This window comes from Mustela nigripes, chromosome 2, assembly GCF_022355385.1.
Source record: "Mustela nigripes isolate SB6536 chromosome 2, MUSNIG.SB6536, whole genome shotgun sequence".
Classification (NCBI taxonomy): Eukaryota; Metazoa; Chordata; class Mammalia; order Carnivora; family Mustelidae; genus Mustela; species Mustela nigripes.
The window spans coordinates 108,536,521-108,553,355 of NC_081558.1; the positions used below are offsets into that span (position 1 = coordinate 108,536,521).

The 16,835-nt window shown below is 37.0% G+C and overlaps 1 protein-coding gene across 1 annotated transcript in view; it reads right to left on the reverse strand.

Annotated features, from left to right (window-relative positions):
- Nucleotides 1–16,835, reverse strand: part of TPRG1 (tumor protein p63 regulated 1) — a 117,433-nt gene that overhangs the window by 73,593 nt on the left and 27,005 nt on the right. Inside the window, exon 3 of the mRNA XM_059388027.1 lies at nt 8,186–8,362. Coding sequence (XP_059244010.1) covers nt 8,186–8,362 — 177 coding nt within the window. The remainder of the gene's footprint in view (nt 1–8,185; nt 8,363–16,835) is intronic.

The following is a 16,835-nucleotide window of genomic DNA, read 5'->3' on the forward strand; positions in this document are numbered from 1 at the left end:
AGTAAAAAATAAAGAAAATAGCTATAAATAGAGAGAATGTCTAAACATGTCAATATGGTAGAGAGTATTGAGAAAGTTGTAGTGCTACTTCCCCTTAAAAAGCACCAGGTCCAGTCATGTTCATAGGTGAAATATACCAATCATCTTAGTAAAAGATAAAGTCATTTCTTTATTTGGTAAAAATCAAGAAGGGGAGGGGAAACATTGTCTTTTAATATAATTACCAAAATCTGCAAAGAGAGCCCAATAGAGGATAATTAAATATCAATCAAATTTATGAATATTGATATGAAAAACACTTTCAAAACTTGCAATGAATATTCAATAGAATATTTATACCTTGAATATATAAAAATGTCTCAATATTAAGAAATGTGTGACAGTACTCATGATATTAATCAGATCTCTGGAGAAAAACAGTATCTCCAAAGATGCTTTCTATAAAAGCATTTGTAGAAATTCAATATTTAAGCATAGATTCCCAGAAGACTAGTTCTTCTGAAGATAACAACTAGAAATTCTACACAAAATACCAAAAAACAAAACAAAATAAAACCCAAAAGACCCATCTTCCTCCCCATAAATATTCTACCTATGGCATTAGAGAGTAAATAAAGGAAGTCTCCACAATGCCAGAAGGAATAAATTTGAAAGTAATCAGTATACAAATAATCAACAAAGTGTGACCTATCCCTAAAAAGGACCATCAATGGAAGCAATCCATTGATGACCCATAAGCTTGAAATAACCCTTAAGTTGGAAATATCAGGAAGAACTTTAAAGTAATTATTATAATTATGCTAAGTAAGATAAAGGAAAATATATCCATAAAGAAAAGAAAATATATGAAGTATTTTAAGAGAAATAGAAAATATAAAAGAGAACTAAATGGATGTTTTAAAACAAAAAGAACAATTGAAGTAAAAAAAAATACTTGATAGACTTAATAGCAGAATGGAATGAAAAAGAAAAATGTCAGTAAATGTGAAGATATATTAATAGAAATTGCCAATATGAAGATGAGATAGAGAAGAGACTTGGAAAAAATAGAGACTCAGATACCTGTAGGGTAATATCAAAATTTCTATTATGCATGTAATTGAAATATCAGGGAGAAAAAAACACAGAGAATGGGACAAAAAAAGTTTTAAAAGGTAATAAACCCCAAATTTCCAAATTTGTTGAAAGATACAAATTTTAAATGCAAGAAGCTCAGGGAATCCCAAATACATACATGCACACACACATAACTAGGCACATCACAGTCAAACTTCTGAAAAATAAAAATAAAAATAACATGTGAAAGCAGCTAAAGAATACACAGAATAGCAGTTCAAATAACTATGAACTTCTCTTCAGAAATTATGGAGGCCAGAAGACAGTGGAACATCTCGAGAGTACTGAAAGAAAAGAAAATGTCAAGTCAGAATTCTCTAACTAGAGAAAATATCATTCAAGAATGAAGGCTAAATAAAGATTTAAAATATATATATATATATAATATATATATATATAATATATATATATATAACCAGATTGCAGTACAAGGAATAAAAAATTAATTTTTCATATGGAAGGCATATGGCATCAAAAAGAAATCTAAGTAATCTGGAACAAATGAAGAGTATCAGAAATGAAAATATCTATTTAAATACAAGATACAATTATATATCCTAATCTCTTTGAAATACATGTAATTTCTTTAAAAAAATAATTTATTTATTTGAGAGGAGAGAGAGCAAGCGCAGGTGTGTGTGTGTGGAAGGGGGAGGGCAGAAGGAAAGGTAGAAGCAGACCCACCCCTGCTGAACAGGAAGCCTGATGTGGGGCTCTATCTCAGGACCCTGAGATTATGACCTGACCCAAAGGCAGATGCTTAACCAACTGAGCCACCCATGTGCCCCACATATAATTTCTTAAAGCAAAGTTTATAACATTATGGTGGGGGGTTTAAAATGCACATACAAGTAATATGCATGACAACAGCACCATGAAGCTCAGTGAGGAAGGGGTGTAAATAGTGCTACATGCATATTGTATAGGTGTCTGCATGAAGGTAGGTATATATTTTAATGTATATTATGATGTTTTTACATATTAAGGGAGACTTTCTGTCTGGGGAGAGACAGCCCCTCTTGGGCAATAAACTCTTGGAAATAGTTTATTTTTAGAGATAGTCCAACCCAGAGTACGCCAGTGATATGCATATAAAACAACCCAGAGTCATACCTCTTCTGTCTGGTCCATATACCCTATGAGGCAACATTCTTCTGCCTTAATTAATCCGGGGTCAGGTACTAAGAAACAGTGGATTACTCCTATGACTTAAAGTCCACCAAAATTACTAAAACTAGCCAATCCCCAAATTAATTACTTTGTCATGCCTTGCCCTTCCTGTAGAAACTCCAGTAAAGGCCATGGTCAAAGTTCTCTCATAGCTCCTGACCTTTCAGCCTCCTGACTGCCACTGGTGAATTCCCCTGTGCCCTATGTGGCATACGGTGACCTCCTATCTTGGACCTGTGAATATAATAAACTTCTTTCTTCTAAGCTGCTTTCTCATTTTCGCCTGTGACCACACCAACTTCATCATACCATATCCAACACTTACATTCCTAGAACAAAATGTTTACAAGATTTCTATGTTTGAAGTATAGCATTAAAAATTTAACTCTAGGGCGCCTGGGTGGCTCAGTGGGTTAAGCCGCTGCCTTCGGCTCAGGTCATGATCTCAGAGTCCTGGGATCGAGTCCCGCATTGGGCTCTCTGCTCAGTGGAGAGCCTGCTTCCCTCTCTCTCTCTCTCTTCCTGCCTCTCCATCTACTTGTGATATCTCTCTGTCAAATAAATAAAATCTTTAAAAAAAAAATTTAACTCTAAGTAGACTGTGAAAAATTAAATACACTATAATTCCTTCAGGAATGGTTCTCAATATGGAGTGATTTTGCCCTTAGGGTACATTGGCAATGTCTGGGGACATTTTTTGATTGTCATAACAGAAGCAGGGTACTACTGTCATCTAGTGGGTATAAGCCAGAGTTACTGCTAAGCATCCTACAATGCACAGAACAGCTTTCCACACCAAAGAATTATCCTGTCCAAAATGTAAATAGTGCTGATATTAAGAAATTCTGCCTAAAGTAATCACAAAATGACATAAATGTTATAGCTAAAAAGCCAACAGAAATATTAAAATTGAATTAGGAAGATTCAAATAATTAAAAAGACTGTTGAAAAGAGGATAAAAGAATAAAAACTAGAAAGGAAAAACAGAAAACAAGTAATAGGTAGACTCAACTTCAATCAAATTAAAATTATATAAAATGTAAAAGGATTAACACTCCAATTAAAAGGCAGAGATTATCAGAATGGATTAAAAGCATGATTCAATTATGTGATCTTTATAAGAAATGAGGTTTGGGGACACCTGGGTGGCTCAGTCAATTAAGCAGCTGCCTTCAGCTCAGGTCATGATCCTGAGATCCTGAGTTCCTCAGATCAAGTCCCTCATCGGGCTCCTTGCCCGGTGGGGAGCCTGCTTCTCCCTCTTCCTGCTCTGCCTGCTATTCCCCCTGCTTGTGCTCTCTTGATCTTCTCTCTGTGTTAAATAAATAAATAAAATCTTAAAAAAAAAAAAAAAAGGAATATAGCTGAAATACTAAGATGTGGAGAGTAAATGGATTTTAAAAAGATTTACTATGCAAAAAAAGTATTAAAATGATGGAGTGGATAAAATAAAATTAAATAAACTTCAATAAACTAAAAATAAACTTCAACACATAGAATTCTGGTAGAGATAAAGAGGAACAAATATTTCATAATAAGAAAAGCTCAATTTTTCAGGAAGTCATATTAATTATAAATGTATATGTACTTAATAAAAGACTCTCAAAATACATGAAGCAAAGAATAATAAAATTAAAGAAGCAACAAGAAAACCCCATGATGATAGATTTCACCATTCCTTTCTCAATAACCAATAAAAAGCTAGACAAAAATCTGTAAAAATATAGATTTTTACAATGCTGGCACATATAATGAACTAAATGATATCTGTCAAATGTAAACAATGCTGTCAAATATAATGAACTAAATGATATTTATAGAAAACTATATACAGAATTCTCTTCCAATGAACAAGATCATTCTGTTCAGTCAGTAAAAAGAAGTCTCAATATATTTATAAAGGTTAAAATCAAAGCCACATATTCTCTAAGTTAAAATTAAATAATATTAAAATCTTAAGAAAACTCAAAATATTTGGAAAATGCCAAATCAATTTCTAAAGTAGAAATGGCTCAAAGAAGAAATCGCAAAATAAATTAGAGACTACTTCTTGCTGAATGATAATAGAAGCACAATATGTCAAAATCTATGAGGTCCAGTGTAGGTAGTCCTTAGGAAAAAATCTAGACCTTTAACCACTCATATCAGAAAAGAAGAAAGGGCTAAAATTGATATTTTTGGGTTTCAAATTAAGAAGTTAAAAAAAAAAAAGGAAAGGAAAGGTAAACCAAAAAGTAAGTACAAGAATGGGGAAAAAATAAATGAAAGAGCAGAAATCAACAAAATAAAAATCAAATGAGAGTGAAAATTAACAAAACTAAAAGCAAGTTCTTAAAAACCAAAAAAATTGAAAGGTCCATTGGAAAAAAAGAAAAAAACCCACAAATCACCAAAATCAGGAAATAAAAGGGATATCACTAAATATCTTATATACATTAATGTGGTAAAAAAAAGAATGTTATTAACATGTTTATATTTTCAAATACCACGAGGGGCACCTGGGTGGCTCAGTGGGTTAAGCCGCTGCCTTCGGCTCAGGTCATGATCTCAGGGTCCTGAGATCGAGCCCCACATCAGGTTCTCTGCTCAGCAGGGAGCCTGCTTCCTCCTCTCTCTCTGCCTGCCTCTCTGCCTACTTGTGATCTCTCTCTGTCAAATAAATAAATAAAATCTTTAAAAAAAAAAAAAAACAAATACCACGATGTTGGTAAGTGTAACAAATTCCTTGAAAAATAAAATTTACAAAAATTAACACAAAATCAAAGATTTATGATGTTACCCAATATTTATAAAATATTGCAAATGTGAAATAACAGACCAATATCTCTCATTAACATAGACACAAAACTCCTTAATAAAATATTAGCACACTGAAACCAACAATGTGTAAAAAGAACAAAACATCATGACTAAATGTGTTTATCTTAAGAATTCAAAGTTGATTTAATATTTGAGAATCCTAGTATAAATAGGATTTTTAATTAAGCTGGCAGACAAAAATAAATATGCATAAATAAACATAAATTCTTTAAAAAGTCTTAAAAAGAACAGGGAATTAACTCTATCAGATATGAAAACATAATGAAATATTATAATAATGGAAACCACTTTGTACCTTAATAAACAGATAAATGGAATGGTGATTCCAGAAATAAAGAGAAATACACATGATAAAGGTTATATGTTAAAGAGGACAAGATGGAGTATTGAACAAATTGTGCTGAGAAATCTAACCTGCCATTTAGGTAAAAAAAAATAAAGCGGATTGCATATCTTTTTTCTCACTTAAGGTAAATGCTAGATGAAATGCTAATTTAACTATTTAAAAAAATAAAATTATAAAAACACTGGAAGAAAATTTGGAATATATTTTAAAATTTCAATGTGGAGAAAGGCTTCACAAAAAGAAGTAAATGTAGAAAGTTGATTTGAAAGACCGATACATTTGACAACCCAAAATTCAAAGAAAGTAAAAAAAAAAAAAAGCCTTATAAAGAGAGCTGAGAAAAGCTGAAAAAAAAATATTTGTAAAATATAAGGCAGAACAGAGGACAAATTCTTTTACAGTTAAAGAACTCTTACAAATCAATAAGAAAAAAATCAATGTCCCAATAGAAAAAAACATAGGTCATTGTCGTGATTAGGCAGGTCACAGAAAAATAAATAAAAGGGCTTTCTAACATAAGAAAAACATCCTCAGCTTCCTTCAAGTTCTAGAGATGAAAATTAAAACAAAAATGGGTTGTTTTTCTTTATCTCACTGGCAAAGCAAGAGAAGATTCATAATGTGTGATATTGGTGAAGATGTGTGGAAAAGGATACTTGTATACTTTGTATAATGTATAAATGCTATAATATACTCTATAATATACTTCATAATAACGTATAGAGTATAAACTGGTGTTATCTGTGTAGAAGGCAATTTGACAACATCTATTAGTTAAAATTCACAAGACTTCTGATCTAATAGGAATTTACGTTATAGGAATATTTTCGCATTTGTGCCAAGTCCTTTACACAAGAATAGTTATAGTAGCATTGTGTGTAATAGCAAAGGTAAAAATAAATATCCATTAATGAAGGGCTGGATAAATAAATTAGCTTTCAAATAAAATATTCTGTACTATTAAAAAGATTGAAGTTGATCTATAGATGATTATATAATAAAATCTCCAAGGCATAATATCATTGGGTAAAATATCTTAAGGGAAAACAATTTATGACATGTGTTCCCATTGTGTAAAGTAATTTATGACAAATGTACATGTGCAGATATTTACTTATAAATATGTATAAACACACATAAATGCATACAGAAACATTTGTATTCTTTTTTATTTGCATACTATTTCTTTAAAACAACAACAATGTGTAACTATTGGCTATTACATAGGGAGATAATGCTTGAGAACTGAGAGTCTGGGTTGAGGGAGATATTCCCTGAAAATAAATATTTTAACATATTTAAAAATATATTTACAACTGCTTATATTATTGAAATATCCAAAAGTTTGAAAACTCAGCAAAAAATCAATTTGTTGCATCTTACATCTATGAAAAGTAAATTAAAAAACAGATCTTTGATATGTTGTGCTTTTTGTAAAGAAACCAACCACTCGACTGAATTGCACTTTTTTTTTTCCTGCTCTTACTATTTGTTAGGCCCAAGGCCAGGTGTTTAGAGAAACAAAACTACACAAACAAATAAAAACAATGTACTTTCCCTCAAGGAGTTCACCATTCAATGGGAGCACCTCACATTCAAAGACTCAGAGGAAGACTGCTGTCCTTCTGACTTAGATATAAGATATATAGAAAAAACAGTTCCTTCCAAAACCATAACAAGAGCTTAGTACAGCAACTTTCTCCAGATCTCACCAGGTATCATGGTGAATGCCAACACAATACTGAGATGGTTGATGTCATCTCCACTAAGCTGCCAGGGCAGAGCTCAAAGAGACTTCTTTTAAGAAGAGCTATTAAGGGTGTCTGGGTGGCTCAGTGGGTTAAAGCCTCTGCCTTCGGCTCAGGTCATAATCTCAGGGTCCTGGGATTGAGCCCCGCATGGGGCTCTCTGCTCAGCAGGGAGCCTGCTTTTTCCTCTCTCTCCGCCTGCCTCTCTGCCTACTTGTGATCTCTCTCTGTGTCAAATAAATAAATAAAATCTTAAAAAAAAAAAGAAGAAGGGGGCGCCTGGGTGGCTCAGTGGGTTAAGCCGCTGCCTTCGGCTCAGGTCATGATCTCAGGGTCCTGGGATCGAGTCCCACATCGGGCTCTCTGCTTAGCAGGGAGCCTGCTTCCTCCTCTCTCTCTCTCTCTGCCTGCCTCTCTGCCTACTTGTGATCTCTCTCTGTCAAATAAATAAAATCTTAAAAAAAAAAAAAAGAAGAAGAAGAAGAAGAAGAGCTACTAACCATCATAGACTCTGTCTGCTCAATTTACTGAATAATTTCAATTTCCAAAGGCATTAAACTCTTCCCACCTCTACTCCCTCGACTATTCCTTCAGCTTGGAATGTTGAATTTTTGTTCTCCTTCTTTGGCTAACCCCACCCAACATCAAATGTAGGCTCAAATCCTTCTCCAGAAAAGCCTTTCTGATTCTCTGCCACACAAATTAGGTTGAGAATCTTTCTTCCATGCTCCCACAGTTCCATCCACTTTTACATTCAACCACTTGTTTCTCATGCTCTCATATTAAAGTACAAATTTACTTAAAGATGTATCCCTGGTGTTTGACACACAGTAGAAACTCAATAATTGATGAAATCAATTGTAGAGCTTCACTTTTTCCCTATGGATTCACGAAGCTTACCATACTAACCTGAACTCTGCGATGGACTCCCTATGTGACACGCCCCCACTGAACCAGTATTCCAAATCTAAGATATCACACTCACTTGTCCAGTGACATCCCAGGGAAGACAAACTTGCCCAGGCAGATTCTGTAGATGGAGCTCAGGGGAATCCGCTGCAACTGCACACAGCTGAGCATGATAAAGTCATATTTACAGATCAAGAGAGTCTTGTCTGTGACCAGCAAAATCCTCTCCTTCTCATTGTTCCAGTGGTCTATCCTGTAGGAATCATCACAGAGGATACGAGTTAATGGCATGGTCTTTCCAAGTTAAAAATAATGGCACTCCCCGAAATGCCTCTACTAACACAGAAAATAGGGAGATTTGATCACCTCAGAAGAGGGGTTGAGGGATACCTAATGCCATCCTCTCTCTCTCAGTCCAGCTCCATGACCAAGGGAGGAGGGAAGACAGAAGATTGCAGAAAGAATACAATTTCAGAGGTGAGTAACCATGAAGAGATCTATGAGGGTAATGACAAGCTTGTAGTGTGTTGACAGACACCTGATTCATGTTCCTTCATATCTTCCCTGTTTGCTAGAAAACCCTCATCTTCCTCCAAGGACACCAAAACATTGTTCTTTTCCCCAAGTCAGTTCTTACTATAAACTTTACTCAGCACACACTAGTTTTTTCTAATCCCCAAAAGTTATGTTGCTGAGTGAAGATAAAATGGAGACAGGTGCACTGACCCCCGCCCCCACAAGCCATCTGCTCATCCTATCATATCCTTGAACAAGTGAACTGGTGTTCTTGTGAGCCAAGGACAAAGTAGACACTAGATAACTGTTTACTAAATTAATTTGCTTTGGCTTTGAGAGCCTTTCAGGGCATGAATGGAAAATTTTGATTCCAACAGAATCTGCACCAGAGAAAACAAAAAGAAATACAAGCAATGCTGTCTGGTTAGAAGAAAATGCACATGGTCTGGAAATCCTCTCACTCACAGCAATTTTGCTGTCTATCTACTATAGTCTTTAGGATATAACACTCACTATTTTTATTTAATTTAATTCAGCACATGTTTTGTTTTCCTTAGGTAACTTGAAAAGGGTGATCTGTGACTGATTTATACCTGAATCCTCACCACACAAAATCAGTCTAATGTAAAGACAGAAAGGACACCATACTCCCATCCATTCTCACACAGTAACTACAGTGCTATTTTTAAAATACAAACAGAATGACATCACTCCCCTATTTATTTTATTAAATAGCATCTCTTTGATCTTAGGAGCAAATCCAAGTTAGGAGCAAATCCCACGGACTGCAGCATTATCTCATAACCCTAACTGTCCTATGATTTATAGGTCAAATGCCTCATGCAAGAGGATTTCTTCAGCTTCTATACAAACGTGGCACTCCATTATGTTCTCTCAAAGCATCCTGATCCTCCTTCATTTTTGGACCCATTGCTTTTTGTAAGGAGGGATGATATGTAAAACGTTTAGAGGTAAGTACCAAGTGGACACTGACTAATCAGAAAGGACACCAAAATACAGAGGGAAGACAGTGGCAGTCAGTGTGAGCTCAGAAGTGTGTGTGTGTGTGTGTGTGTGTGTGTGTGTGTGAAAAAGGTAGAGACTCTATCCAGCTCCTGTCAAATAGCCTACAATAAATAAATTCCTGTTGAGTGAATAAATGAGTGCTAATCAAAAATTTTGAAGGTTGTTGGGCTAGATGAGGGCGGAGGTAAAACTTCCAGTTCTATAACTTACTGACTCTGTAGGATTGGATATTTAACCTGTCTTTGGCTCCTGCTCATCTCCTAAGTTTGGGGAGAGGATTAGGGGAAATTATTCTCAATCAGTGCTCTATAAAATCAGCTGTTATGATCGGGGGCAGGGACCTCAGTCACTAAGGAATTTTGGGCAACCCAGTTATAAGCCTTTCCTCAGTACAGCATAACCTAAACCCAGAAAGGCAAGGCAAGCCAAGAATTAAATCAGTGCAAGGAAAAGTAGACATGTAAAAAAGAGAAAAAAGATAGAAGAGAAGAGAGAAAAGGAGAAAAAGGAAAAACAAGAAGGCTGGGATCATGGATAGAGGTCCTGTTGTAAGGTAGCCATAATGTGGTAAGAGTATTAGCTCTACATCCCCCACAACCCTTTGAAGAAAGTCTCATCTGAAGTCAGTCAACTAGAATATGGTAATAGGATCAGTGGTGCAGAGTCTGAGAGATTTGGTTTAAATCCTGTCTCCTCAGTGTCCCTCCACTTCAACGACGCTGCCATACTCAACTCCTGACGTACTGGGAAAAGGAAGGAATTCTAGATGATCTGTTTAACACTCTCAGTCTTAATCAGAAAGAGACTGGGGACTCTGAAATGTCTTATCGGATATCTACATAAATTTCTCTAAATAGCTTGCATCTACTTAGCAGCAAGTTAAAAGCTGTTGCCTAATAAACCAGACTTGGTTTTAGTCTAAAAAAACCACAGCTTTTGGTTGAATGGTTTTACTGAAAATGTCAGCACTCCATAATGAGATTTATTTTAAAAGGTAAAGGATTTGGGAAAAAAGAGAATTCTTTTTAGGAACACAGAGTGCTCTGCTGTGACACAGATTTTGCATAATTTACATGTCGGGAAAGTCTGAATTCAAGTAAACACACACATTTATAAATAGTTTGGGGCCACATCTCTAGCTCCTGGGTGGTATATGTATTTATTTAGACTTCAATCGCACCTTTTTCCCCGAATAACTCATGGAAAAAACATTGAATTTCATATCCCCAATATTAACATAATTGAAGTTGGGTTGGCAGCAGTATCCACCACAAATATAGGGATAGGAGTAACAGTGAAATACTGTGGAGATTTACAAAGTCCTTGGATATTGATGGTCCTATTAATCCTCACAACAACTCTTTGGACTGGATGTTATTACCTTCATTTTAAAGACAAAATAGAGACATAAAACCCAGCCATGGTATTGGCTTTCTTCCTAGTACCATCCACCTCCAAAGAGAGGGTCCTTCAGGTGGTATGAGAATGTTGTAAAACCCACTTCTGGAAGGAGCTGATGTGATGATATATACCACTCCGGGGACTGTTCTCTCTGGGAAACCTTTCTCCTGAGAAAACACACATTACTGTCCCTTTCAAACGTTGTCCTCTTCCAGTGTTCCCAATCTTGGTGAAGAACCCTCCTTCCAGTTATGCAAGCCAGAGACATAGGAGGGAGTCATTCTGGACTCTCCCTTTCCTTACCTCATCTGCCAGGTCCTAAACATTTGACGCCCCAAATATTTCTCAATGTCACCCACTTATCTCCATCTTGACTTTGACCTCCTCTTGACTGGATCAAGTCTTCCCTCATCTCCTGCTTAGACTATCACAGTCATCCTCTGACTAGGTCTGGCTACTAGCCACCGAGACCCATTTTGCCTACATCTACTCTTGTTCCCTCCTAACCTCTCCACATTTTGAGGGAGACCTTTTGAAAAAAACGAATTTGGCCCTCACCTCTCCACTTTGGCTTCAGACATTTCAATAGTTCTCCGGAGTTCTCGTAAGAAATGACAAAAGTTCTTCACCAGGTCTGAAATGCTCTCCATGGTCAAGCCCTACTTAACTTCTTCAGCCTCATCCCAGGTCAAGTCTCTGCACTCATTCTTCTCCATCTTTCAGTTTCTTGTCTTCAACATCCCCACTCCTACTAAAGTGACTTTGCATTTGCTGCCTCCTCCTGGGATTCTTTACTTATCTGCTATAGTGCTGAGCTCAATTACTCCTTACTCAGGCAAGCCTTCCCAGACCTCGGTGACTACTTCTGCTCTTTCTAATGTACACTTACATAATGCCGCACACTTCTCCTTCATAGTGCTTACCCCAGATGCAATTTTAGTTATTTCTGTGATGACCTAATTAACGTCTGCCTCCTCTCCTATACTATGAACACCACAAAGATAGAGAGAGTTCTGCACATTGTGTCTTTGAGGTTGCATGTGTCCAAAAAATATTTCTGAAATGAATTAGTAAAGAATGAACAATCCTTGTGCTGTACAAGCCATATGCCTTGGCTCATGCTGTTTGGGAATCCTATCCTCACGTTTACACATTGAAATACTCCCCCATAAAATAGCACAGTTTCAAAAACTAATCAGTAACATTGGGAAAATGTTCATGCAGTGTAAAAATCAGAAAGAGAGGATACAAAATGTTGCTTTCAGTATACTTCCAACTTTGTAACAACAAATCCATAGATCAAAATGGTAACTGATTATTTCTGAGTGCTGGGGTTTTTCATGCTTTTATTAGCCAGTATTTAATTTCTTTTGGCAATGAACACATTCTACTTTCATGATAAAAAGATATTTAAAAAAAAATAACCTCACCTATCCTTCAAGTCCCCAGTTTAAATGCTATCTATTTCATGGAGATTCACCCTCACCAGTCTCCAGCCTACCTCTTGCAAAGCAGATATCATCTTTCTTTGCATTAAAGACACACAAACTTGGGGCACCTGGGTGGCTCACTAGGTTAAGCCTCTGCCTTCGGCTCAGGTCTTGATCTCAGGGTCCTGGGATGGAGTCCCGAATTAGGCTCTCTGCTCAGCAGGGAGTCTGCTTCCCCCTCCCTCTCTGCCTGCCTCTCTGACTACTTGTGATCTCTCTCTCTCTGTCAAATAAATAAATAAAATCTTTAAAAAAAAATTTTTTTTTTAAAAGACACACAAGCTTTTTATCAGAGCCTCAGCTGTGGCCCACATCACAATCTGCTCTATATTATAGTGATGTCTACCTCCAGAATATCCTCCTGTTCCCCACATTTGATGAGCGACACCCACCCCCTCCAGTACAGAGAGGTGTTTTAGTCCTGTCTGGGTCCCCTCATTATGCCCAACCAAAGCCGAGATAGAAATCATAGCAAGTAAGCAGAGCATGAAAGACGAAAACCATGATTCATCCTCTTAGTTGTGATACTCAATGTCTCCTGGCAGAGGCTTTGCCGTATCTCCTGTTGCCACTATTGTTCCTCAACACTAGTGTCATTTCCCTATTCGATGAAGGGCCTGGACACCCCAGTGTAAAAGGGAATCTAGGAACTCCAGATTTGTGGTTTCCTGGGATGACAACAGTTTTGCCAGCAGAGGGCAACAGCGAACCAGCAATGACAGGCAACCCGGCAGAGCAAGTTTCCAGAGCCCCTACGTGGTCACTCAAACCATCCAGATGCTTTCCTTGTGGCCCCAGCCCTACCCCAACAATACTTTCAGTTGCTCTTTTAAGGCTGTGTCACACTAATTTGTGGTTTAGAAATGATTTTCGTCCCAAAATATTTTTTCTAACATTATTCCTTCACACTTACACACATGCATGTATGTACACACACACACACACACACACACACACACACACACACACCATTCAGTAGAAACATCTTCCCTAATACTGAATAGACTGACTATACCTCGTTTACAAATTCATCTTCCTTCGTGTGTCCCTCCAGCCTCTTAGCACAGCCCAGACCTTAAAAGAGGAAGACAGTTTCTTGGCTAGCCAGAAATCGGCAACCCAGGAGGAAAACACTGAATCATTCATTCCACACATATTCCCTGAGCACCCACTGGGTTCCAGGCCCTGAAGAGAATCCAATTTGGGTTTGCTCTTGAAACATAAACAGATGAAAAATGCATGGCATTGAAGCAAAGCAATTTTCCTCCCCCTGGGTTAAGTGAAGTCTTAAAAAACCTGTAGCTAAATAATCCACATTAAATTCTTTCAATCATTTGGTTATTCTTTCCTGGGCACTCTCCAATTTGTTTAAAATAGGGGACCCTCCAAGTAAACACGGTATTCTAATAAAAACCCGATGCCCACAAACCTTCTTTGTTCTCAGATCCCCTAACCTGACTTCCTGTGGTTCGGTTTTCTCCCCACTACCCCACAGAGCTAGGCATGTTCCAAGTTCTGTGGTAGCTACTGGGAATAGTGAGAAGAATATTCTGCTCTTAAGGAATACACAATTTTCTAAGACATGAGATGAAATCATGTATGGAAGAACTAATATGGCACCTAAAGTTGTGACGAGATTTTATAATATTAACACAAGTCCACAGACTCAGGTCTCCAGATTCCCAGCCCCTGTTCACAGGGCTGAGGAAAAGGAACCCCAGGAATCTACCTATTTCATGCCCTTGAAGAACATTCTTTTATCAACACTTCATTTCCTGCTGTTAGGTGTAAGATCTTTGTGCTGAAAAAACATACGTTGCAAAGCAGGAATGATTCTTGGGAATAAACACATGCAAAAAGTTTTCAGGAGTATAAGTTGTGTGTGTGTGTGTTTAACACTTCCTTAATGTATACACTGTAGGATAGACAAAGTGTCCCCATAAAACATAGACAGGATAGACCTGGAAACATCCATTCATGTACCCACAAAGACTGTTTTTTTTTCCTGAGTAAGAAAAAACATGGCCATTTTTTCCCTCAGAAAACAATGGAGTCTTTGAATTCTAAAAGATATAATGAAACTATAAACAATCAGTTTTTAGTTGGGAAATTATACACATATATAATTTATATGTGTGTGTATGTGTATATGCAAATATATATATGGGTGTATATATACACCCATATACATGCCAATTCTAAAGCTTCTGAGATCTACACGCATATGAATAATTCTGCCATGCATTTTTCTTAGGTTATAATCAAAAGCCTTCATTTATTGGGGGTCTTCTCTGGATCAGGTAGTGTGCTAGATATTACACAAATATTACCTGTTTTAATCTGCATCGAACAGTCTGGATGAGTACAGGTGAGGAAATGGAGACTCAGGGAGGTATAACAGACTGAATATTTATTTCCCCTCAAAATTCCGATGTTGAAGCTCTAACTTCCAAAATGACGGTACTAAGCAGTGAGGCCATTCAGAGGTGATTAGGTGTAGATGACGTCATGGAGATGGAGCTCCCCCCATGAGATTATAGGCCTTATAGAAAGAGGAAGAGCCTCTGCCTTCGGCTAAGATCATTATCCCAGGGTCCTGGGATCGAGCCCGCATCGGGCTCTCTGCTCCGCAGCGAGCCTGCTTCCCCTTCTCTCTCTGCCTGCCTCTCTGCCTACTTGTGATCTCTCTCTCTCTCTCTCTCTCTGTCAAATAAATACAATCTTTTTAAAAAAAAAAAAAAAAAGAAGAAGAAGAAGAAGAAGAAGAGGAAGAGACAGAATTTTCTCCCTCCAGGATGTGAAGATACAATGAGAAGGCAAGCCAGGAAAAAAAGCTCTCACTGAGAACCAAATCTGTGGGCATCTTGATCTTAGACTTCCCAGTCCCCAGAACTGTGAGAAATAAATGTCTGTCATTTAACAGACTCTATGGGCATTTTGTCACAGCAACCCACGTTGACTAATAAAGGAAGCTAAATTGTTCCAAATAATATAGCCTGGATTCATCCAAGGTATGTTCCACCTTAAACCCTTATGCTCTCCTCTCTACAAAAACACCACTTATTAGGAAGGTAATGAAATCTCATCATGTAATCAATTAATATTGCTGAGTGTTTATACACTTGATACTTGAACAACGTAGGTTTTAACTGTGTGGGTCCACTTATATGCAGATTTTTTGGTAAACAGAGTACAGTAGTGTAAGTGTATTTTGATTTTCTTAATAGCATTTTCTTTTCTCTAGCCTACTTTATTGTAAGAACATATATAACATTCAAAATGGTGTTCATTGAGTGTGTTATTAGTAAGCTTTCTAGTCAACGGTGGGCTCTTGGTAAAGTTTGGGGAGCCAAAAGTTATAGATGGATTTTTGACTCAGTACCCATAATCCCTTCATTGTTCTAAGGTCAGTTGTGTTTTATTAAAGACATTATGTAGGTGCTCACACTGTAAAGTCCTCCTCAATTTTTCCTGTTCTTAAAAGCTTATATTCTAATGTGGGAGAACATAAATCAGTACTATGGTATTGAGTGATAAATAATAATGTGAAAGCTTGTATACAACGCTATGGAAATCCCAGCTGCCTACTATTGATTTAATGTTTACTTTGTAAGATTTTGGACTAAATTCTTTGTATAAATTACTTCATTTATGCTCACAGAAAACCCATGAGGATGTGTCATTATCCCCATTTTATAGATGAGGAAAGAAAACATAAAGAGGTGAAATAACTTGCCCAATTCTGGAACTACAATTCACACTGAGGGTGTCTGACTCTAGAAAACATACTTTTGATGAACCACTCTGCTACTGAAAGGTACTTAAAACTCCCAAGGAAATGAGGCAAGGCTCTGGATATAGTGTGCTTGAAGAATTATTTTGAAATAACTTGATGCAGAAGGTGGATTAATTAATTTTAGATAGAGGGAACAGTAGGTGCAAAGACACACAATGACATGTACAGAATGACTTGTTAGAACACACATGTTTGCACAGTATGTAAAGGAAATTCATGAAAACAGATTTACCATAAAAAGAGAAGGTAGAACCCAGGAGGATTCTGATTCAGAGTTGCTGAGCTGGAATCCTGGGCCTCTATCCTTCCTTTTTTTTTAAGATTTTATTTATTTATTTGAGAGAGAGAGCATGAGAGAGGAGAAGGTCAGAGGGAGAAGCAGACTCCCCGTAGAGCTGGAGCCTGTCGATCCCAGGACTCCGGGATCATGACCTGAGCTGAAGGCAGTGGCTTAACCAACTGAGCCACCCAGGTGCCTCTGGGCATCTATCCTTTTA